Genomic DNA, 23864 nt, shown 5'->3' on the forward strand with positions numbered 1-23864 from the left:
TTCAATACATTTCACAGATATTTACTGAGAAATTATTACCCATAAACAGAATCAGGATAAAACTTATTTTCAGTCTTCAAGAATTGACTAACAGGTGAGTAAGACAACCACACAAATTTAATACAAAACAAAAACATATTAAAATATATTAATGACATGAGAGGTATGAATTTTTTTAAATCCAAAAAGGTACAAGGAAGATAACAAAAATCACCTGCAGTCTCACAACCTAAAGATAACTTTCAAGTAATGGATAAGTTTCCTTCAGTAAGTCCATGAGAGAAGCTTTGAAAGCCTAATGTAAGGTAGAGGAAATAAGGAAAGGAACAGAAAAGATAGATGTGACAGCACTATGCTGAAATTGAACTGGATCACTGAACATGAAAGCAACAAACTGACCCTAAGACCACTGAGTTCTGTTGAGGAGTTGAACGCATCGGCACAAATAGCCACATCAGGAGGGAGATGTATTTTGTGGGTAAGATCACGACTTTGGGTACGGACATGTTAAGAGTTGACATGCTGGTGAGATGTGTAGGTGTCTTGTAACACAAGTTAGGAGTACAGAATCTTAGAACCAGAAGTAGAGAATGGGAGATCATCTTCATAGAAATGAGTGTTGAAGCCATGGAAATAATTACTGAGAGCAAGTGCAGAAAACAGAAAGCCAGATGGCTAAGAAGGCAGCCTTGGGGAAGACATGGTAAAGAGAACAAAAGTAGGAGTGCAGTGAAGACAGAGTAGTCATCAAAAAAAATAAAAGGATTTTGAGGATAACACAGGGTCAGAGTCAAGAGAGGAGAGAATTTCAAGGAGGAAGGAAATAGTCAACAGAAAAGTTGAAATAAATTAATAAAAATGGTCACAGGGTTGGATCATTTGTAAGAGTTTTAGTAGAGTGATTTGGGAACAGAAAACAGATTACAATAAGTGAGAGACTGGAACATTAAGTGTAGGCAACATATATGGTATATTGAAGACAGGAAATCTAGAATCAAGAATCTAGGGTTCTAGCCCACCATTTACTAGCTATGTGGCTTAGGATGTTACTTAAAATAGATCCACCTGTTTGCTTTTCTTTTTCTAAATTAATTATTTTATTTATTTATTTATTTATTTTTGGCTGCATTGGGTCTTCGTTGCTGCACGTGGGGGCTACTCTTTGTTGTGGTGTGTGGGCTTCTCATTGCGGTGGCTTCTCTTGTTGCAGAGCACGGGCTCTAGGTCCATGGGCTTCAGTAGTTGTGGCATGCAGGCTCAGTAGTTGTGGCTCGTGGGCTCTAGAGCACAGGCTCAGTAGTTGTGGCGCACGGGCTTAGTTGCTCCGCGGCATGTGGGATCTTCCCAGACCAGGGCTCGAACCCATGTCCCCTGCATTGGCAGGCGGATTCTTAACCACTGCACCACCAAGGAAGCCCCTGTTTCCTTTTCTGTAAATTAAAGATGATGATGATGATGATGATGATGATGATGATGATGATGATGATGATGATGATGATGATGATATCTGCTCCATCCCTACAAGGTTAAGAGGAACAAATTAGAAAAGTTATATGGAGACATATTGTAAACCATAATGAAATATATAAATGTTATCTATCCTAATTCTTTCAAGTACTCTGGCAATTGAAAGAAAAGGGAAATATGGGACAGGAACAATGTTTTATTGTTATAAGAGAGGTGCCTCACCATATTTATAGGAAGAAAAACTGACTTAGTACAATAGTTCTACAGTGTCATCACCGTTTAATGGACCTTCATTTGAGAGACAGGGGTTAGAAGCACAGACTCTAGGGTCAGACTATGCGCGTTTGAATCCCAGTTCTGCTACTTAACTTTTATGCACTGCCGTTTCTTCATCTATAAAATGGGCGTAATGATAGTACCTTGTTGTGTGGATTAACATCTGAACATTCAGGACTGTTTCTGGCACATAATAAAATGCTCAAAAATGTTGCCAGTTAGTACATAAAAGCATTGCCATGTGCAAGCACACATGCTTTAAGTTAAAATAATCACAGCTCTTTGTTAACATTTTGATAACTGGCATTTTATATTAGTCTGAGATGGGAAACTGTCCATCCCTTTATGGATGGGGGAACCAGAATACAGAAGGGTCAAATTTAATATCCCTCTCAGATCCTCTTCAGGTAGATTCCAAGTAGTTCCTTATTTATTACGAAATAACATGAATTTACAAAATTCAGAGATTTTTACAATCCTAGGTATTTGAACTACCATAAAGGGCCAGTGTTACTAGATAAACTGTAGATAAGCTATAGATACTAGATAAGCTGTAGATAAACTTCCCCGTATGAAGTATCCACAAAATGAATTTACAAATGAAAAAGGCAAATATAGACGGTAACAATACAATAGACGGTATTTTGAGGTTCTTTAGGATGATACAGTGGAATACACGGAACATATTACAGACTTTGGAGCCACTGAGACCACGATTAGTTTTAGGCCTCCATATTGTTCACTTATTGAGTTGTAACTACAGGCTGGCATGGTACTAGACGCTGGGGATACACTGAAATAGGACAGGAATCTTAGCCTGACATTTTAAACGAGTAAATTACAAGCGTGATGCAAAAGTGATTCGAGATACTTTATATATGAAATGCCTGGTGCAGTGTCTTGCACATGGCCGGTCACGAAATAAATGTAGCTGTTAAATGGTTACATTAATTTTATTCTACTTTTCCTCCCATTCCCCTCTCCCAAGTTTTGTTTTTCACTGTAGTTCCAGTGAGGGCAACCTAGTCTGCATTCAGTACATACTTAACAATCAACAATGAAACCTAAATAACGAGCACTTATTGTATGCCAAACACGTGTATTAATTTAATCCTGCCAACAACACTTTGAGGTCAGTACTATTATCATCCACCGTTTCACTGATGAGTAAACTTAAGTACAGACAGATTATGTAACGCGCCTGAAACTGAGGTTAACAACTAGTGAGCGGGGTGGTAGGTGACGGGAGTGGGGCGAGCTGGGATCCAAATCTAGGCAGCTTGTGCCTAAACTACCTCTACTCAGTATTAATAAACTACTCGGTGAATGAATAAACGAAGTAACAGTATCATAGAAGGAACCTACGAGTAGGACTTCCTAAAAAAGCGCTCCTTCTTTTCACGAATGACAAAAATACTGGTACGTTTAAAGTGAAAATAAAAAATTTTCAGCGCTCCTCGGAGGATCCTCACGCGGGGGAACACGTGGGACCACAAAAGAGAATAATTAAACAACTGACTCACACGTGGTTTGGACCACGTCGTGAGGCTCTCCGGGGCTCCATACTCTAACCTGCCAACTACCTGCCTAAGCCTTTATGGAACGTGCTAAGCAAACCCAACCCTGGGTCTCTGTCCCGGTGCAGAAACAGCAAGGGACTCTACAACCGGGAGAGATTCCCACGAACCCCCATCCCAGCATGCACCAGAGACCCCGGCGACCACGCCTCCTGGCCAGCGCCCGGCGAGCGCGTGCGCCCCATCGCCCGGAAATGTCGCCTGCACATTGCGTGTTGGGAGTTGTAGGCTCTCGGTCCGGGTTCGCGGGTCGTAGTCGGCACTCTCCATGAGGCTGCTGGCTTTGGTCCGCGCGGCGCCGACGCGGGGAGCGCGCTTCGCGCTGACTCAGCGGCGACGGCGGCGGCGGCGGCAGCGTTAGCTGGCCCTCGCGCTCTTTCCCTTCCTGGGGCGCCAACCCGGCCCGCCAGCTTGCTAGCTTGCCTGCCCGGCGCCACGCAATAGAAGGCGCCAGGGGACGCGGAGCGGCGAGAGGCGCGCGGCCCCGGCCAGCTCTGTCTCCGGGGTTAGCGCTGCGGCCGTGGCGGAGGACGACGGTGACAAGGACGAGGGCCGCTCTCCCCGCTCCCTGCTTGCGACGCCGCTCCGCTCTGCTGACCGGCCCTCGGGAGTGCAGGCGGGGAGGCGGGATGGAGTGATAGGGAAGGTGACTCGGGGCTCGGGGCGGGACTGGGACCCGAATCGGTCCATGCGAGGCTGCGGGGAAGTTGGCCGGGAGGACTGGCCCGGGGAGCGGGAGCCCCCATGTCGGGGAGGGGTGCGGGTCGGGCCCTCCATGGCGATGCTCCCCGAGGCTGGGCGGACTGGGTGGGGGTGGGTACAAGCTACGGCCGCCGAGGCTGAGCGCGTCCCCAGTGCTTGGCCGCTCGTTGCCGGGTGTTTCATCACCCGAGTTGCCACGAGGCTCCCTTTAGGGGAGGGATCCGGGGGAAGGAAGGGGGCAAGGCCGGCCGAGGAGGGCCCCCATTGCCTGTGGCCCCCGATATAGTAAAAGTGGCCGAGCCCGTTTGTAATACTTGTAGCGTGTCCCACCAGTTTCAACTGCAGAGACCTCAAACTTGATTCCCCCCACCCCACCCCCGACCCCCGTCCCAGGACAAAAAAGAAAAAAGTATTATTTCTGTGTAGTAATTTGCCAGCACGGCACGCCATTTTTGCTTTTCCCTTCCTCACAATTCTGCAGGAGTAGAGACGCGTGATGTTTCCCTGTAACCCGAAAAAAGGCGTACCTTTTAAAAGTGTTAATTGTAACAGCTAGCACTGTTTGAAAGTGCTAGTTGTTACTGAGGGAAGTTACGTTTTATTAAAGCGACTTGTCAGAGTGGTGTTAAAAGGCTGGAAAGATTCAGTCCTGGGCTTTGAACAGTCTTCAGTAGGTGTAGAGGAATTTTTCCAGATTGTTTTGATTCTTGATTTAATGGCTATACATGGGAGAATTAGGGCTTAATATTTCAAGTATGTTGCTCGCCTTCCCCCAGAACATTTGCTAGATGCGTAACTGAAGTGTTTATCACATTGTAACAAATGTTTAAGCCTGCACCGCTATGCGGTGTTAGAACATTATGCACAGCCTTTTACTGGGAAAATTGTCACCTTTTTGCACAGGTTGTAACTTTTCAGTTTTTTTGCATACATGTAGGTGATTTACCATTGCATGTTGATTATTATCCAAGTGCCTTCTCCGTGGGGGATTCTTTCTGTACTGACAACTGTAACAAGTTTTGTTTCCTTAAGTTGTTTCGTTTGCGATGTTTTTTCTTAGGACCACTTGCTGTTTCCCTTGATAAAATCAAAGTGACCAAGCTTATGCAATTTTCAACTGTAACAAGTTTTGTTTCCTTAAGTTGTTTTGTTTGCGATGTTTTTTCTTAGGACCACTTGCTGTTTCCCTTGATAGAATCAAAGTGACCAACTTACGCAATTTTCCCTAAAGCCATGCCAAATTCTAGGAATCTTTTATAGGACTTAATCTGGGATTCATAGAAATTCAGATTGTCTTTTCTTTCTGTGTGTGCATTTTTCAGGGGAATTGTCATCAGATTTTCAACAGTATCTTTTTTTTTCCCATCTGTTCAAAATGCCAGTTTACTAGTATAAGAAATCTAGATTGCTCCAAGTAGTTCCCATTCCCCCATGTGCCTAGCTCTGAATGATAGATAACCTATTGAGGACCCACTAGGTGCCAGGCATGCTTTACATACCTTATCTCATTGATGTCTTTACAACTTTATGAGTCAGATGCTCTTTTTCCCATTTCATAGAAAGGGCTCTCTCTCAGGTTTGGTAGTTGTCTATGTGGTCCCAGTTTGAAAATGACAAGATCAGAGTACCAATACAGGTCTTTCCAAATCCAAAACGTATGTTATATTATGTCCTAGGGACACAGTGACAAATACTCAGACAGTCCCTCCTTCCCTTTAAGGTTAATGAGAGAAAAGTAGTAAGCAGACAGTGACAATGTATCAGCATTTAGGTGGGGCATCTAATCCACTTTGGGAGAGTTGAACAATAGGGGTCAAAGAAGCGTTTTTGAAAGAAGTGACCTCTAAGCTGAATTCTGAAGAACAAGCAGGGGTTAGCTAAGGAAACTAAGGTAACAAGGAAAGAGCAGTGTGTGCAAAGAAGATGAAAGGCAGAATACCACTGGCCTTGCTGGGTTAGGGTGCAGAATTGTGAGGAGTCGTTGAAAAGTGTTTGCATCTTAATCCTGAGGGCAGTGGGGAGTTACACTGCCTCTCTGTAGTCTGCAAGTATGATTGTAACTGTAAGAGAAGGGGTCAAGCTTTCTTCTCCAAGGCTCTCAGCACGTATCCTGATTTATCATTGGATTCAGGCAGAGCGGGGGAGACAGAAAAGCATGTTGTAGTAGGAGTCTTCTAACCTGGATCTGATCCTGGTCTTATCATTCCCAAAAGGCTGTGACCCCTTCCACACCACATCCCCCATTTAGGTTCTTGACCCCGTTAGGGTCTGATTTCCTCTTTGGTTAGATCAGTTATGGTCTAATTGGTTATGATAATAAAAAAAAAAAAAAAGCCTTACAACCTTTTAATAGGAGTAGTAAGACCTGGTCTCCCTACCTCAGGTAGAGTTTGTTCTTTGTTTCTGCAAATAAATATACATTTTATGAGAAACCAAGTTGCCTTTGGGGCTGGTCATGTTCTTACTTGAGAATGTTAGACCCTATATTGTGAGAAAGTGCAGTATTTTCCAGAGGCTAAAAAAAGTTCTTAAATAAGAAAAATCAGTGTTGTCAATTTTTATAGCTGCTGTTAGAAAACAGTTTTTGAAATACATTTCTGGAATTGGACTGGCAAGAGCAGAGATCTGTAAAAGGCAGAGCTAGCCCATTTTTCAAAAGCTAAATGACTTGTTTTTCACTTTTTCTCTCCTTTTTCATTTGACTTCTCCTGAAGTACTTGGTAGACTCTCCAGAAAGGCACTCTGAGATCCGTATTTAGTCAGACATTCTAATTTTTTTTTTAAAGGATTGTGATATTGATAAATGGCAGTAAGCAAGTATTATAATTAGTATAATAAGATGATCTGGGTTTGTCTTTTTTTTAACTTAATATAGTTGCACAATTGCACTTTACTGGAGTTGGTAATAACATAAATTAGATACTTCTATTTCAAGAAAAAGAATTACTTTCTGTACTTTATTGATGATCTTGAAGAAAAAAATTTGAGAACCTTAATGGCATACCTTAGATTTTTAGAAATTACACATTAGCGGAGTATTTAGCAGACCCAGTCTTCTGAGACTTAGGCTCCTTTAGTTGTAATTTGGATAGGTTCAAAAGAAGTTCTTTTAACTGTTAAACTTCTTTGCATAATGTTACCGCTTGTTATGATATTCTGGATAAGCATCTATTTTGTTTATCAAGTATTGTTTTCTTTCAACTTTGTGTGTGTGTGTGCAGATGTTTGTGGATTCTTCTGTGGGATCAGAGGGCACGCCTATTGTAATCAGAAAACTCCAAGTATAGCAGCAGGGATGGATGAACAGGCTCTTTTAGGGCTAAACCCAAATGCTGATTCAGACTTCAGGCAAAGGGTAAGTTAAGTCGGCTTAATCATTTTTTAAAGCATGTTACGGAAAGATTTGCATTAGAGGACTTGAATCAAAAATATACATCTGATAAAGGTTTAATTTGGGTGGAAATGAATAGAGAAACAAATTTGAGGTATTTGACTATATTCTGAATACAGAAACAGTGAGTGATTGTGATTTATTTTCTCTTTAGTTGGCTTAAAAGTATTAAAATCTCATGTAATTCAAGGCAGGTCTTTATGTCACATCACTATTTCTAATTATTTAAAAGTTGTAATGCAAAGGATTGTTCAAGGGACTTTCCATAGTAGCCGGTGTACATATTATGTTTTCTCATTGCTTGGTTTGGTCTAAACAAGTTGCTTAACCCTCACGTTAGTGATAGTTAACATCCTTGTTATTTAGACATGTAAATAAGCAGTTATGATATGCCATCAGGTTATGTAAAATGATCACATGACAAAGAATCCATTATGAGGTGCTGGGATATTTGGGTAAGTATAAACAATTAAACATAACTTAGCCTACACCTGTAATCATGACTATGGCTGAATGATAAAGAAGAATCTAAAGAACAAGCCTATAATTAAATTTTTTAAAGATGCGTGGGTGGTTTGAAGTATAAGGTAAGTGGATGGAGAGTCATTTTCTTCTTTCTACTTCTCATAGCAAAGAATAGTTTTTATAAATGAGCTAAACAAGGTTAACAGTTTCACAAAAAATAGCAATTTTTCTGCTTTTAAGCAGAGATTTTTTTAAGTAGTAAAAAATTTCCAGGGGTTTCCAGCATAGTATCATGTGCATGTCTCTGCTGTTAAAAGAAGTAACCAGCCCTCCAGATAGAGGTAAATAACAAGAATTGAGATTTAAATAGCTAATTACAAGATACCTATCAAACTGGTTAGGACATGAAAAGTCATTAAAAGTCCATGTCTTCTGTGTATGAACAAATATTTCTTTTCATGAGAGTGTAAGCTACCTGCTTTCAAACCCTTAGTCACATAGTCGAAGCATCATAGACCTGTACCTTTAGTCTGGCTTGGTACTACATAGTTATTATAACTAAAATCTTTGACTATTTGTTTAGTTATTAAATAAACTTCTCTGTTATTTTTTACGTTCCTTTTTTGAAATCCTTTGTTTTATAATTAAATTCCACCATCCGACAGGTTTTTTTTTAAATGTGCCATGATTTTCTTTTTCAGAAAAGTAAAACTAGTACACTGGCAATGGTTTTAATATAGAAGTTAGGTTTTTAATCAGTAAAAATGGGTTCTATCAGTCATAGGCATATGTTAGGCATCCTGGTGCAGGCTTAATTTGATATCCCATTAAGCCAACCTGTGTAACAATTAGGATGAATAACAAGGACTCTTAAGGAAAAGTGAGTTCTGATAGTCCTGATATTGGAATTCAGGAGTAGTGGGAACTTAATTCAGTTTCGTAGTAAGATAAATGACTACCAACCCGGGTTCCCAATTGTCTCTCTGTAGTTCTCTGTTTTCTACATGAGCAGTAAGTAGCTGAACTGACTCTGTTGCCACTTAGAGACAGTGGAGCATTAGAAAGAAGGTACGAGAGAGAACTGGGTGATAAAAGCTTTGACTTGTTCGTCCTTGCCACAGTTTTTTTTTTTGATGCTAGTATCACATGGATTCAGAGTGCAAAGACTAGCTAAAACTGAAATTTTTCAAGTTGTTATCACTTAAAAAAATAGAATATCTGTCTTTGGTTTAAAACTTGCTATTACTTAAAGAAAATGGTATGTCAGTGACAATTCTAGCAGCTGAATCACACCTCCCCCACCTCTTTTGGTAAGTGAAATATCAGGTGGTAATGCAGTATATGATTGACTTAAGCATTGTCCCCTGCCCTGGCCCCTGAGGTATTCCTAAAGGAAACTCTAGGTTTCATGGAATAGATATTGTTAGACACCTGAACTAGATTATTTTGCAGCTGCTTGGGTTCCTATATTCTTAATTTCTAAAGATAGCTGTTATTTACACTTAAGATAGTATTTGGTGATCTTCTTCATCTGCTCACTTTCATTAATCTGGTCCTCTGTCAGTGGGAGCAGCCATTGAGACCACGTCTGAAAACCCATTCCCTCATTCATACAGTTACATAACACAGGAAACTATCACCTAAATACAGTGGATTTTTTGCTGCTTATTTTTTTTTAACCTCTAACTGAAAGGAAAAAATAATTTTATATCTTGACAGTATATGTGTGTGTGAGTGTGTATGTATGTATGTATATATATGCATAGACACATATACACATGAATATATGACATATACACACATGACTAAAACAAGTTACACAAAATAATAGTTATTCTTGCTAGGTGCAGTGCACTCTGATATTCTGTATGCTGTTTCATTTTAAAAATTGCTGATCAAGACCAATAAAATTGTCTTCATCATGGGTGGGGCACAAACCACATTTAAAAAAAATATACTGGCTAATTGAAATTAGGTTCCTCTAAGGCTTAATATTGTTTCTAACTAATTTTAGGGTTTATATCAGTATGTAGTTGCTTTAAAATCATTTAGCAGTGTTTCTAGAGATTATGTGTTATTTTCCTGACTGAGATATTTTTTACAAGTTGGTGAGATTACTGTTTGTCCATTGTCATGTGTGACACCTGCATCTGTCATTGATTCCAGTTGCAACATACTAATGGAAGAGTGGCAGAAGTCACTCCCATTTTCCCAACAGTGGTAGAGAGCATATGGACTTGGTGCTGCATCCATTCTAGAGTATACTTGCTCTTATGACAGGCCCCAGAATTTGTGAATACAGGGATGAGAAACACACTTCCTAAAGCTTTGACCATTTCAATTATTTGGTACTTCTGCAAACTTCGTATCAAGCAGTTGAACTCTGATTTTAATCTCACTTTTTAGGAAACTTACATGATATAGCTGAAGATTTTAAATAACTCTCCTTTTCTATTAAACAGTAGATCAGATGACATACAGAGTATGTTTCATCTTTTATAATCACCTCTTTAATAGCATGTTTGCTATTAAATAGGAAAAATATTGTTTACCATTTTATAATTGCATATACCTCAGTAGTATAGCACTTGACACAGCACTTGAGTGTTTTCTCTCTGATCTTCCTAATAATTCAGAGATATCTGCAGGGCATTTTTGTGTTGTCTCCTTTCCTGTAAAGAAACAGGTTGGAGTATCCAACTGATAGAATTTGTTTTTTACTTAACCTTTTTCCTAGGAATGATCACTAAGTTGCACATACTCAGAAGCCTGAATTCAATGTTTAGCTATTTTTTATTTAGTCACTTTTTTGTTGTTAGTTTGCTACTCCCAGAAAACTTTATTGAGTATTGGCAGAGAATGAGATTGACTATTCCAAATGAATTTTCTGCTTTGCAATCTTACAGGCCCTGGCCTATTTTGAGCAGTTGAAGATTTCCCCAGATGCCTGGCAGGTGTGTGCAGAAGCTCTGGCCCAGAGGACGTACAGGTGATTAAAACAAAATTTGCATGATTTGTCGGAGAATTTAAATTTTTGTGAACTTGACAGGATTGTTACATTTACCTGTTTGGAAAATGTTTTCATAAAAACATTTTATGACTTATATTTTGGAAAACTATTCAGTGTAGAAATGAGAAAAATAGTAAACTAATAATTTGGCCATTGCAGAATTGACTTTTCATTAAAATATCCTTTGCCTTATTCTGAGTACCTGGCAGTAGATCCCAAGTGGCATATAGTTTCTATACAATAGAAACTTCCTTATCTTCTTATGATGGGGAGGGATAGTTGGTTTTCGAAAAAGTTGGTAAAGGAGGTAATCAAAAATTATATATATCTTAATTTTTAATTTTAATTTAAAGTATATAAACACTTAGTTACTAATCTTTTGATATTGGACCAAGGACTTTTCTTTGCATATATGCCACTAACATTCACTTCATCATTCTCAACGTTGATCACACCCATAATTGATCCTCTGTAATTTCCACTTTGATTCCCTGTAGTGGATTGAGGAACAGTGAGTACAGATTTCTAAACTTTTTATTTATTTGTTCCTATCTCTCCAAGTTATCTGTCTCACATCACTTAGGTCCAAGGTTTTCCCCCTGCAATGTGACTTCCTATGAACTCTTTCTAAAGCATTCAACTTAATTTTTATGAAAATATAAACTGTCATCATACTCATTTCATTAGTTTATATAATAAAGTTACTTACATACAAAAGAAGTACAACGCACATAGTGAGGCTTGGGGAAACACAGCTGACTAGTTGTAAATAAACAACTCTACTAGTGGGAGTAGAAGTTTATAGGGGTCAGTGATGACTCCTAGCTAGAGTTCTTGGCATGCTGTGGGTATCAGTCACTACATTTTATAGCCGAAAGGAAGTGCTGCAGTTTAGTGAAAGTTGGTTTTGAGAATATCTGTATGTCTTAGAGTGAATAAGGGCTGGCTTTTAATTAAAGGCTCCCTATAGTTTATATTTTGAGTGGAAGATCTAGGTCATATAATTAGTTAAAGCTTCAGTGCCATCCATGATAAGATTAGAAACCCTAGGGTCTTAGAAGAGATGCAAATTAAACGTAACTTTTTAAAAAAAACTTTTAAAAATTAAGTTTCATTGTCTTAGGTGTGAAATTATTATTGTTTTTTGGTTAATTGATGTAGTCTAAATGAAGATAACGTCTCCATTCTTGTATTGACTAGTTAGCTTTGTATATGAAAAATTGTTCCATGACTAAGCCTGGCCCAGACCAGCTGTCTTAAGATGAACAGATTGTTGTTCACTAAAGGGACTTGGTCAGAGTTTGTAGCTGGCTCACTGCAGCTCTGCCGTCACCCCTAGAGAGACAGTAGGAAGTGGGTGATGGGTGGGTGTTGACTTTTCCTCCCCTTTTAGAAGGGCAGTATATTGGTAGCTTGGTTTTCTGTGTGAATTTTGGGGGCTGGACTGCCAGTCCAGGGGACTCTGCTTGCTTTGTATTTGACTGCAGTAGAACTTTTAAGTATGACCGTGATGACCGTTTCTGGTTTGACTCAGCCTCTGGCTGTTCTGCCATTTGTAATTTGACATCTAGCCTTTCTCTTGTAAAACGTAGTTGTTCTGGGAATCCTAACATGTAGAATTTAGGGGGAATGCCTTCTGTTTGCAAAAGCACTGTACGTACTTAAAGTGCATCTTAAATTGTTTTGGTTATTCTGCTCGCCAGATTTCCATTGAATATTGTATAACATAAAAAGTTCTCTTAGCTTTTTAAACAAATGGATGTGAATGTAAAACTTGAGATCAATAAGCCAAAGGTCTAGTTGGAGAAACTTTTCAACTGTAGTTTATTCATTACTATTTTACCTTTGATTTGTTTTCCCTAATTCATATTCTGCTTATCTAATTTTTCTTTTTTTTTCTTTTTCAGTGATGATCACATTAAATTTTTCTGCTTTCAAGTACTAGAACATCAAGTTAAATACAAGTAAGGCTTTTCTCCCTGAGATGTGTGGGGAGAGGCCATTTTTTTTTTTAACTTTTAAAATAATTAATTAATTAATTTCTTTTTGACAACGTTGGGTCTCTGTTGCTGCACTCAGGCTTTCTCTAGCTGCGGCGAGCAGGGGCTACTCTTTGTTGTGGTGCCCGGGCTTTTCATTGCAGTGGCTTCTCTTGTTGCAGAGCACGGGCTCTAGGTGCACGGGCTTCAGTAGTTGTGTACGGGCTTAGTTGCTCCGTGACTTGTGGGATCTTCCTGGACCAGGGATCGAACCCGTGACCCCTGAATTGGCAGGCAGATTCTTAACCACTGCGCCACCAGGGCAGTCCTGAGAGGCCATTTTTTAAATTAGTTTTTCCCTCTTTGGGGACACCATAACATAGGTTGTAAATTGACAGTATATGTCATATCCAGCTCATAGATGCATTTTGATTTATCCCAAAAAGTGTTTTAAAAATACTGAGTTCATTGGTTACATATAAAAATCCAGTCATTTCACAGGAAAACAATAGATTTCCAGCTTCTCTGGAAAAAATTAGAAGATCTGGCAATACTGAGCCTGTTTCTCTGAAAGATGACTCTCTGTTAGAGTTGAGTGGCAGTGTGGGCACTTGCATTTAGAACCCCTGCCTAATTTAAGTAAAAACAGTGAATTGCTGCTCTGGGGATCCTTAGTTTGCCTATTGATTGACTGAGACCTATTGACAGACCTGAGACCATGGATGTATTTTCGTCTGAAAAATTGTGTAGCTGCCATTTTGTTTTAACATGAACTGAACCACAAAACAAAGATCAGTATTGATACCCCCACCTGCCTCTCCCACCCCTGTCTTTAAAGCAGTGATGAGAGGTATTATCAATTTGTTTTAGGGAATTTTAGATAGTCGAGTGCTATACAAATTTTCTCATTCAAATTTATAAGAGGCCGTTACTTTTTTAAAACCACAGACACTAAACATTATCATTGTTATTTTTCTTCTCTGTTTTGAACAGATACTCAGAACTAACTACTGTTCAACAACAACTGATTAGGGAGACACTCATATCTTGGCTTCAAGCTCAGGTAAAATAGTAGTTTTTACATTTAGTACCTCAAATTGCCAGATATTTAAATTTTTATTTTTGCAAGAGTTTGCAACTTCACCTCAAAAATGTCACTCATTTATCCTCCATTTCATCGTGTAGCTCTTTTAGAAAGTGCAGTTTTTGAAGATCACGGGTAGATGAAAACTTAGCAATAACTTAAAATTATATTGATAATTGAAGCTGTCATTCTGTCCATGACACATGGTGGAAACTTTGGTTTTAAAATGTAATATTTTTTTAACTACTTGACAAAAGTCGCTTTTCTGTTCACACTTAAGGTGAGCCCTCCTGGACAGCCTCTTAACAAAGAGCCCTTTTCAAAGGAGCCAATAGAGTTCTGTATTCACTATATTCTTTTTCATTAATTTTAGCTAATCTTAACATATTAAAGCAGTTGTGTAGCTAGGATGTTTATTTTCCTTAAAGAGCAAGCAGCTAGAAGAAAAATCATTGCATTTTTTTTTCTTCTTAGAAAAAATTATAGGAACTACTAATGCTCTGCCCATGAAACTTTTCTCTGAAAGTGTGAGAGTGAGGTGTAACCATTAGCACCTTTGTTCATTTGATTGTTCTCCATCTGGCTAGTCACCTCAGAACTTTGGTAATTCTCAAGCATATTTGTTGCACAGCTGTTCTAGAGCCTGGTGAAGTTTGGTGGGGTTTTGCCTATTAATGATAAATAGGAAAACAACGTTTGAGTCTTTTTCATTTACATTTAATTTTATGAACTATTTCTCTGTCTGTCAGATGCTGAATCCCCAACCAGAGAAGACCTTTATACGAAATAAAGCAGCCCAAGTCTTCGCCTTGCTTTTTGTTACAGAATATCTCACTAAATGGCCCAAGTTTTTTTTTGACATTCTCTCAGTAGTGGACTTAAATCCAAGGGGAGTAGATCTATACCTCCGAATTCTCATGGCTATTGATTCAGAGTTGGTGGATCGTGATGTGGTACATACATCAGAGGCAAGTAACTTCCTATTAATTTTAAGTTTTTAATGTAGATATTGTAGGAGATGGTGGGCATATAATAAAAGGATCAAGAAGGGTTTTTTATTGTTTTTTTGAGATAAAACTTTATTAAGAATATTTATAAATTTATTCAACATTTTGAATTTTGTTTTACAAAGGAATTTAAACTTGGGGTTTTTTTCCAGGTGTAGGGTGAAATTAGAGTATTCAGATTTTTTTTTTAACCAGGCAAGAACTTTCTCTAGTGAAATACACAAATTGATTTTTTCCTGTGAATCTGTAGACAAATGTGGCCTATATTTACTACTGCTTTATAGTCACCGAGTGAGGAAAAAGCATTGCTTATGAATCAGTGCTGGGTTCTTCTGTATTCTCAGTTAGTCACATAGCTCATCACCTAGTCTTTCTCTATTTCTGTATTACCCAATATAACTTTCTCCTTTTTCTTAAAGAACACAATGGAAATAGCTTAATTCAAATGTGTATGATAATTTGAGGTCATTGTATGTCAAATATGTTTGTAACATTTAAGTAATTGCTATTCTCTTAAGTAATTTTAAGTATTTGTATAATATTGAGAAATAACTTTTATCACATGGTTAAGATTTCTAAGCAATGTTTATTTATAGTTTGTGTTTAATAAGAAATTATGTCTGAGGAAATGAGTAGAATGGAAGGAGGAATTAGAAAGAATCACAGGTTATGATTTTAGAGCAGATAAATAGGAAATAGCGGCAGGGAATGTATTAACAAGTCTGGAAGTTTAGTGGTGAGGAAATTACTGTGTGCAACTATTATTCAGATGTTAAACATTATTTTGGGAGGTAATCTACTTTAATTGTGTATATGGTATTTTGTTTTGTCTTTTAGGAGGCTCGTAGGAATACTCTCATAAAAGATACCATGAGGGAACAGTGCATTCCAAACTTGGTGGAATCATGGTACCAAATCCTACAAAACTACCAGTATACTAATTCAGAAGTGACATGTCAGTGCCTTGAAGTAGTTGGGGCTTATGTCTCTTGGATAGACTTATCCCTTATAGCCAATGATAGGTAAGTAAACCGATATTTTAAAAATATAAACCTGCAAAATACACTATGTAAAACTCATGAATTTGAAAATATTGTAACAATTTTATTTCACCATTGCCAGGTTTATAAATATGCTGCTAGGTCATATGTCAATAGAAGTTCTACGGGAAGAAGCATGTGATTGTTTATTTGAAATTGTAAATAAAGGAATGGATCCTGTTGATAAAATGAAACTAGTAGAATCTTTGTGTCAAGTATTACAGTCTGCTGGGTTTTTCAGCATTGACCAGGTCAGTAAATTTATGTATAAGGTTTTGAAAATGTTAGAACAAATTAGGATAGGCAGTAATTTAAATATGCTTTCCTTTTCTTTTTCTTTCTTTTTGTTTTGTTTTTAAATGCTGGAAACTTCCTTGACATTATAATAATGAAACATTGTATCTAGAAAGCCATAATGTTATCTGTAACATTTGCCTTGAACAATAGATTATACCAGACTTAAACTTGAAGGTCTGGGATGGTACTTACAATTGTGCGTTTCTAACAAACTCCCAGGTGATACTGTGATACTGCTGGTTCATGGACCACATTTTAAGAAGCATGGCAATGCATTTTGACCTAAATTAGACTCAATTATAAATGTTATATTTTCATCACATTCATTTGAGCTGTTAAAGTTTAGCCTCAGCAGAATTAGGGCTGAGTGTGGTAAATTAGTAATTTAGAAACTGAATTTGAAGGGTTTTATTTTTAATTTTACCTGTGATATTGGTAAAGAATTACTGAGAAGTCTTTGTATTGTTGATATGTCAGGAGTACAACACCTCTGGTATTTTTCTAGCTGACAAATAGTAGTGTTTTCTTACACTGCTAATAATTGTCTTATTTAGTCCCTGGTAAAAGATTTAAAATGCTGAAGGTAAAAATCTCTTTCTGTAGGGAACATCATAAGGATAATTAATGAAAGTAACCTAATTTTAAGTTCTAGCATTAGTGCTGATGTGACCTTAGGCAGGTGATTATAATAGCAGTTTTATCTCTTTGTAGTGCAGTTGAGGTTCAAATTAAATAGTATCAGAAATGACTGTTGTAAATTCTTATACGTAGCATAATATGGCAGCATTAACTTTATTAGAGCATATTTACTAAATTCAGCAGTTTAGAGAGAAGGTTTTGAAACCACAGATCTCTTTTTTTAAGCTTTTATAAGTTGGCAATGTCTACGTGACTATAATCATTAAAAATAGTTGCTTTGAAGAGTTAGTACTAGTGGATAATAATAGTAGAAGAATTCAAATTCTTAAAATTTCCCAGTCAAAATGGTAGAATTGTTAGTGTCTAATGCTAGTTTAAAAATGACTCCTGGGACTTCCCTGGTGGCACAGTGGTTAAGAATCTGCCTGCCAATGCAGGGGACATGGGTTCGAGCCGTGGTCCGGGACAATCCCACATGCTGTGGAGCAGCTAAGCCCGTGCGCCACAACTACTGAGCCTGTGCTCTAGAGCCCACGAGCCACAACTACTGAGCCCCCACGCCACAACTGCTGTTACCCGTGTGCCTAGAGCACTGCAATGAGAAGCCCACGCACTGCTACGAAGAGTAGCCCCAGCTCGCTGCAACTAGAGAAAGCTGGCATGCAGCAATGAAGACCCAACGCAGCCAAAAATAAAAAATAAATAAATAAAATAAAATAAAATAAAAATGACTCCTATGATTGGCACTTGACCCATACCTAAGTTTAGAGTTTTCCCTCTTAGGTGGTTGGTTTTAAATTGAAGTCTGTATTGATCATTTGTAGGAAGAAGATGTTGACTTCCTGGCCAGATTTTCTAAACTGGTAAATGGAATGGGACAGTCATTGATAGTTAGCTGGACTAAATTAATTAAGAATGGGGATATCAAGAATGCTCAAGAGGCACTACAAGCTATTGAAACAAAGGTGGCACTGATGTTGCAGCTCCTAATTCATGAGGATGATGACATCTCTTCTAACATTATTGGATTTTGTTATGATTATCTTCATATTTTGAAACAGGTAAGTCCTTATTTTAATCTTTTTTGTCCAGTAGATAATATAGAAAAGCAATAGAGAATTGGAAAATACAGGAGAAATGAAAACAAGAAAATACTCATAATTCTACACTCTGATGACATTTACTGTTAATTATTAATGTATTTTCATCTTTTTTTTTTCTTTAAACTTCTTAGCCAGAAAACAGAAATGGCCAGGTTCTAAAATTCACTAGACTAAAAAGCTTCAGAATTAGTTATAGGTTTAGGTTGTTTTTTTATTTTGAATCTGTGTTTATTTCTTTTTCTGTTTTTAAATCTTGGCTGCTTCACACGGCTTACGGCATCTCAGTTCCCCAACCAGGGGTTGAACCTGGGCCCCGGCAGTCAAAGCGCCAAATCCTAATCACTAGACCACCAGGAAACTCCATGAACCTGTTTATTTTTATTTATTTATTTTTTTGGCCGTGCGGCATGTAGGGTCTCAGTTCCCTGACCAGGGATTGAATCCGTGCCCCCTGCATTGGGAGCGCGGAGTCTTAACCACTGGACCGCCAGGGAAGCCCCCTCTGTTTATTTCTAAATACAGTAGAAATTTTGTTAAACGTGGTTCATTTTTTTTTTAATTTAATTATTTAATTTATTTATTTTTGGCTGCGTTGGGTCTTCGTTGTTGAATGCAGGCTGTCTCTAGTTGTGGCGAGCAGGGGCTACTCTTCGTTGCGGTGTGCGGGCTTCTCGTTGTGGTGGCTTCTCTTGTTGTGGAGCCTGGGCTCTAGGCATGCAGGCTTCAGTAGTTGCAGCACACGGGCTCAGTAGTTGTGGCTCACGGGATTTTTGGCCTTGTTTAAAAACAAAGTGAGATCATACTTTGCTGTTCTATAATCTGCTTCTTTGCTGAATACATTTATAAGTATCTTTTAAAATCAAATTCATCTACATGTCTTTGCCTACATGCCTACATGTCAAGTTACTTACTAGAAGTGAAATTGATAGATCTTAGGTTAGGTACATTTCAAATATGTACTGTCAAACTGCCCTCCAGGAAAGCTGTGTGCATGTTTGAAAAGATCTTAACTGATCAGGAAAATATTCTGATAAGCAAGTATAACTTTAGGAAACCTAATAAATGATTGCTTTCTTTTCAACAGCTTACAGTGCTCTCTGATCAGCAGAAAGCTAATGTAGAGGTAATTGACTTCTTTTTGCTTCTTTTAAACCAATAGTAGCATCTACATCTGCAGTCTGCCTTGAAATATAGCTTAATTTCAAATTATATGAAATTAAAGGAGACTGACAAAAGGTATTTTATTCTTAATTGTAGGCAATCATGTTGGCCGTTATGAAAAAATTAACCTATGATGAAGAATATAACTTTGAAAATGAGGTAAGAATTTTGCATTGAGGAGCAATCAGTTTTAATTTTGTTTACTTACATCAAATTAATATTCCAAGTTTTGATTATCTTAAAAAAATTAGTCTTGGGGTTTTGTTTTTGTTTTTGTTTTTTGACTGTGTTGGGTCTTCGTTGCTGCGCACGGGCTTTCTCTAGTTGTAGCAAGTGGGGGCTACTCTTCATTGCGGTATGCCAGCTTCTCATTGCAGCGGCTTCTCTTGTTGCGGAGCACGGGGTCTAGGCGTGCAGGCTTCAGTAGTTGCAGCACACGGGCTCAGTAGTTGTGGCTCACGAGCTCTAGAGCGCAGGCTCAGTAGCTGTGGCGCACGGGCTTAGTTGCTCCACGGCATGTGGGATCTTCCCGGACCAGGGTTCAAACCCGTGTCCCCTGCATTGGCAGGCAGATTCTCAACCACTGCGCCACCAGGGAAGACCCTAGTCTTGTTTATATTGACCTCTACTTAGGTGAAATTAATGGAAACTTTCATAATCCTTCATTTTTTTGTATTTTGTCCCTCTTTAAAATGACCCTTTTAAAAACACTTTGTAGCATTGAACTTCATAAATATTGACAGTATTATTGGTGATCATATTTCACTTTATATTTAGTAAGAGTGGTGAGTTGAGGCCCAGGTGATGGACCTCAGATCATAATTGTCTATGGGAGAGTAGGAATGAGGCACTTAACTGTCTCTGGACTTGTTCTGGTTAAAGTCTTGTCCAGGGTTGTCAGTGAGTCAGCTTCTCCTCAATCACAAGGGTCATCGGTGCTTTCTAGCAACTCAGTGATGGCGTGTACTGTCTAGTTGTGTGCTAACGTGTTCTATTACCCATTTCAGGCGTTCAAAAACTTCTAACTGTAAAAGAATAATGGTGATGATCACCAACACACCGTGCACTTGTGAAGTGCTAGGCTCATTACATATAGTATCTTCAATCATGCGATATTATTGCAGTTCTTAAAGTGGACAGTGAGATACAAGGAGTATAAATAAGGTGCCAGAGTTCTCACAGAGGAGCCCTACATGAACCCATCCTGGCTTAGGCTCTTGTTTTTGTTTTTTCCCCAAAGCCTTGCATTATCTGTCCTTTGCTTAATTGTCCCTCAATCACTCTCTCCTGTTAGACTTTTGTTTTTAACGTCCTCCCTATGCCATTTCTGGCTCTAGGCTTTCATGGTCTAGGGCTGTGTTCAGAAATAATTATGTGTGAGCAGGAGGGGAAAGGCTACTGAGCATAGTACATTTTCCTACATAAATAAATATTGATGAAAAAGTAAAAGTGTATTAAATTTGTAAATACAAAAACTAGTGAGAACTCACCATTTTATGTGTTTTAAGATCTTTTAAGTTTTTTAATGGAATTTTTAAAATATCATAGGGTGAAGACGAAGCCATGTTTGTAGAATACAGAAAACAACTGAAGTTATTGTTGGACAGGCTTGCTCAAGTTTCACCAGAGTTACTGCTGGCTTCTGTTCGCAGAGTTTTTAGTTCTACCCTGCAGTAAGTTTGTTACGCTCTTTCTAACAAGTCACTTCTTTCCTTTTCTCCCTGATGATGGTCTACCATAAGTGATTCACGTGACTTATTAATGTATGTTACTTATGAAGATCTTATGTGTATCTCTGAAACAATGCACTTGCCTCTGATTTATCTTGATTCTTGGGGGGAAATACTGCTCTTTGGAATGTCAATAAAATGGATTTCATTAGTTTTGTATACTTTTGTGATATGAATTATGTTGCCTGGCAAAATTAACAATTGCTGTGACTGTTTAATAATTAAAGAGGCTTTGGTTGGTGTCTTTTTATCCCGTGCATCACTAGTTGTATAGAAAGTTTATATTCAGGTTTCACTGACATATTATATACCTTGGTAGGAATTGGCAGACTACAAGGTTTATGGAAGTTGAAGTGGCAATAAGATTGCTGTATATGTTGGCAGAAGCTCTTCCAGTATCTCATGGTGCTCACTTCTCAGGTGATGTTTCAAAAGCTAGTGCTTTGCAGGATATGATGCGAACTGTAAGTATACTAAAGATAATTTATTTTGAACATAATTTTCTGTTTTCATATAAGCTAATGTGAGTTCCTTAATTGTTAGAGCTTAATATATGTTAATACTGGGACATTTTGATGTTGCAGTAAATAAGGATAGATTTCTTAACTTTTTCCTGCTCCAGCTGGTAACATCAGGAGTTAGTTCCTATCAGCACACGTCTGTGACATTGGAGTTCTTCGAAACTGTTGTTAGATATGAAAAGTTTTTCACAGTTGAACCTCAACACATTCCATGTGTACTAGTAAGTATACACTTTACTCTCAACTTTTATTTTCCGTGTGTTTCAGCTAATGAGCAGATAGTATTCTATCTCTCTTTTATTACTTTTACCAGAGCCAGAAGCTCTCAAAAACTCTTCAACACACTGAAACTAACCCCTCCTCCATTCCTTTAAAATGGAGTTTGTGTCTAGTCAGTTATTTAAAACAAATACTCAAGGGCCTGTTTGTAGCGTAGGCTTACTTTTTATATGTACCTGGTTCTTCCCTTCCGGAGCTAAAAAATAGAATTTGATATGAACAAAAATGTGTCATGACAATAGCAATAAAAGCCTTAAATAAGTACAGAAATGGTAAAAGTGTCTCTTATTTCTTTAGATGGCTTTCTTAGATCACAGGGGTCTGCGGCACTCTAGTGCAAAAGTACGGAGCAGAACTGCTTACCTGTTTTCTAGATTTGTCAAATCTCTGAAGTAAGTACAAAATTTCACCTATAATGTTTAATTCTTGTTTTTACGCTTGTTAAGTAAGATGTAAATTATTTTCTAAGAGCCTGTGGTAGATTTGGTCTTTTCGTCCTAAGGCTTTTTTAAAATTTTGGTGTTCCTTTTTGTATCATGATGTTACGATTTCTTTTCCTTCTCTTTAGCCAGGTACTTTGTTCATCATTAAACAGTGATTTGTTTGAATATTTTTGTATGTAACACCTGTCATCACTAATGACAGTAGTTACTTAACAGTTTTACTGCTGTAGATGACTCTATGCCTTCTTTGAAATTCTAAAGATGATATTCCTTGGAAATACATTTTGAACTTAATCTGTTTTATATTGTATTGTTCTTTACTAGTACCAGTTTTTGGTATGAAAACTACTTATTCTTAGGCTTATAAAATTGTAGTTTAAAAAAATCATAGCTAGTCTGAATGATCACATGTGACTACCTTAGCACCGAACTTTTTTTTTTAGTTCTGCCTTAAAGAGGGATTTGGTATTTCCGCACTTTGCCAAGCACTATTATTTATGTAATTGTGGTTTTCCTTTTTGCCTTTATTCAGTAAACAAATGAATCCTTTCATTGAGGATATTCTGAATAGAATACAAGATTTATTAGAACTTTCTCCACCTGTAAGTATCTATCCTTCTGAGTGATAAGTTTTCCCCAATATTGAGGCTACATATCCCTTTAGCCTTTAGTGTTAATGCCTTTGGGCGGTTTTTTTGTTTGTTTTTGTTTTTTAAAGTGTGGGTGGAGGGTGTGCAAGGGTTAGTTTTGTTTACCAAAACTCTGTTGAGATACAGTAAACAAAACATAGTAATAGAAATAGAAAGGAATCAAAATTTGACTGATAGCTTTAGCAGTGTGAGATATGGTCTGCTCTCTGTACTGTTAAATGCCAGTGAAGTGTTTTTTGGAGAAGGAAAATTCGGTTTCTAAATTATTCCCTGTTTAGTACTGTGATCACATTAGCCATTCTCAGTGACTGCTCCTGGTGGACTGAAGTTTTTCTGTGAAACTTCTGGCTTGGGGTAAAAAAAATTTAAATGCTCGTTGATCTGTATATTTTGGTGTTTATTTCACTAGACAGATTTAAGTTGAGATACTTTGTAAGCACATTTTGACTGATACACATTTCTGTGTAAAGCAAAATACTGACCTTGACATTTTTTTTCATTTTGATGAAAGTTATTACTAGAGCTGCCACTTGAAAAATGTTAAACATAAAATAATATTTTGGGTTTTTTAAAAATAAATACCAGTATTCAGGGTACAAAGGTATATAATTTCATTGCATGAAAGGTCACTAGTGCATTATATGGTTAAATTATCTTTGCCTACATATTAAAGAAACATATATATTAAAATACTTCATGGGACTTCCCCTGGTGGTCCAGTATGTAAGACTCCACACTCCCATTGCAGGGGGCCCAGGTTCAATCCCTGGTTGGGGAACTAGATCCCGCATGCATGCTGCAACTAAGAGTCCGCATGCCGCATCTAAGAGCCCGCAAGCTGCAACTACAAGTCCGCATGCCGCAACTAAAAGATCCCATGTGCCACAACTAAGACCCAGTGCAGCCTAAATAGATAAATTTATATGAAAAATAAATAGGGACATTCTCTTTTAAAAGATGAGGTCATGGGCTTCCCTGGTGGTGCAGTGGTTGAGAATCTGCCTGCCAGTGCAGGGGACACGGGTTCGAGCCCTTGTCTGGGA

General features: G+C 38.0%; 2 protein-coding genes across 3 annotated transcripts in view; one reads left to right on the plus strand and one right to left on the minus strand.

Moving 5' to 3' along the window:
• Positions 1-23864, plus strand: part of XPOT (exportin for tRNA) — a 45309-nt gene that overhangs the window by 4755 nt on the left and 16690 nt on the right. The window contains exons 1-16 of one of the 2 annotated variants that reach the window (XM_068562034.1): positions 3573-3966; positions 7244-7377; positions 10785-10867; positions 12796-12852; positions 13861-13930; positions 14701-14919; positions 15796-15980; positions 16081-16249; positions 17759-17995; positions 19122-19160; positions 19295-19357; positions 20747-20871; positions 21248-21392; positions 21551-21670; positions 22026-22120; positions 22704-22773. In XM_068562034.1, coding sequence (XP_068418135.1) covers positions 7318-7377; positions 10785-10867; positions 12796-12852; positions 13861-13930; positions 14701-14919; positions 15796-15980; positions 16081-16249; positions 17759-17995; positions 19122-19160; positions 19295-19357; positions 20747-20871; positions 21248-21392; positions 21551-21670; positions 22026-22120; positions 22704-22773 — 1737 coding nt within the window. In that variant the 5' untranslated portion in view covers positions 3573-3966; positions 7244-7317. Of the gene's footprint in view, positions 1-3572; positions 3967-7243; positions 7378-10784; positions 10868-12795; positions 12853-13860; positions 13931-14700; positions 14920-15795; positions 15981-16080; positions 16250-17758; positions 17996-19121; positions 19161-19294; positions 19358-20746; positions 20872-21247; positions 21393-21550; positions 21671-22025; positions 22121-22703; positions 22774-23864 lie in introns of those variants that run through there. The other variant, XM_068562035.1, reaches the window with a different exon arrangement.
• LOC137775823 (uncharacterized) lies at positions 165-5257 on the minus strand. The gene is made up of 3 exons (XM_068561961.1): positions 5238-5257; positions 3528-4228; positions 165-1518 (listed from the first exon to the last, which is right to left on the minus strand). Exons 1-3 carry the CDS (start codon positions 5255-5257, stop codon positions 1316-1318), a joined length of 924 nt encoding a protein of 307 aa, XP_068418062.1. The 3' UTR covers positions 165-1315.

This window comes from Eschrichtius robustus, chromosome 13, assembly GCF_028021215.1.
Source record: "Eschrichtius robustus isolate mEscRob2 chromosome 13, mEscRob2.pri, whole genome shotgun sequence".
Classification (NCBI taxonomy): Eukaryota; Metazoa; Chordata; class Mammalia; order Artiodactyla; family Eschrichtiidae; genus Eschrichtius; species Eschrichtius robustus.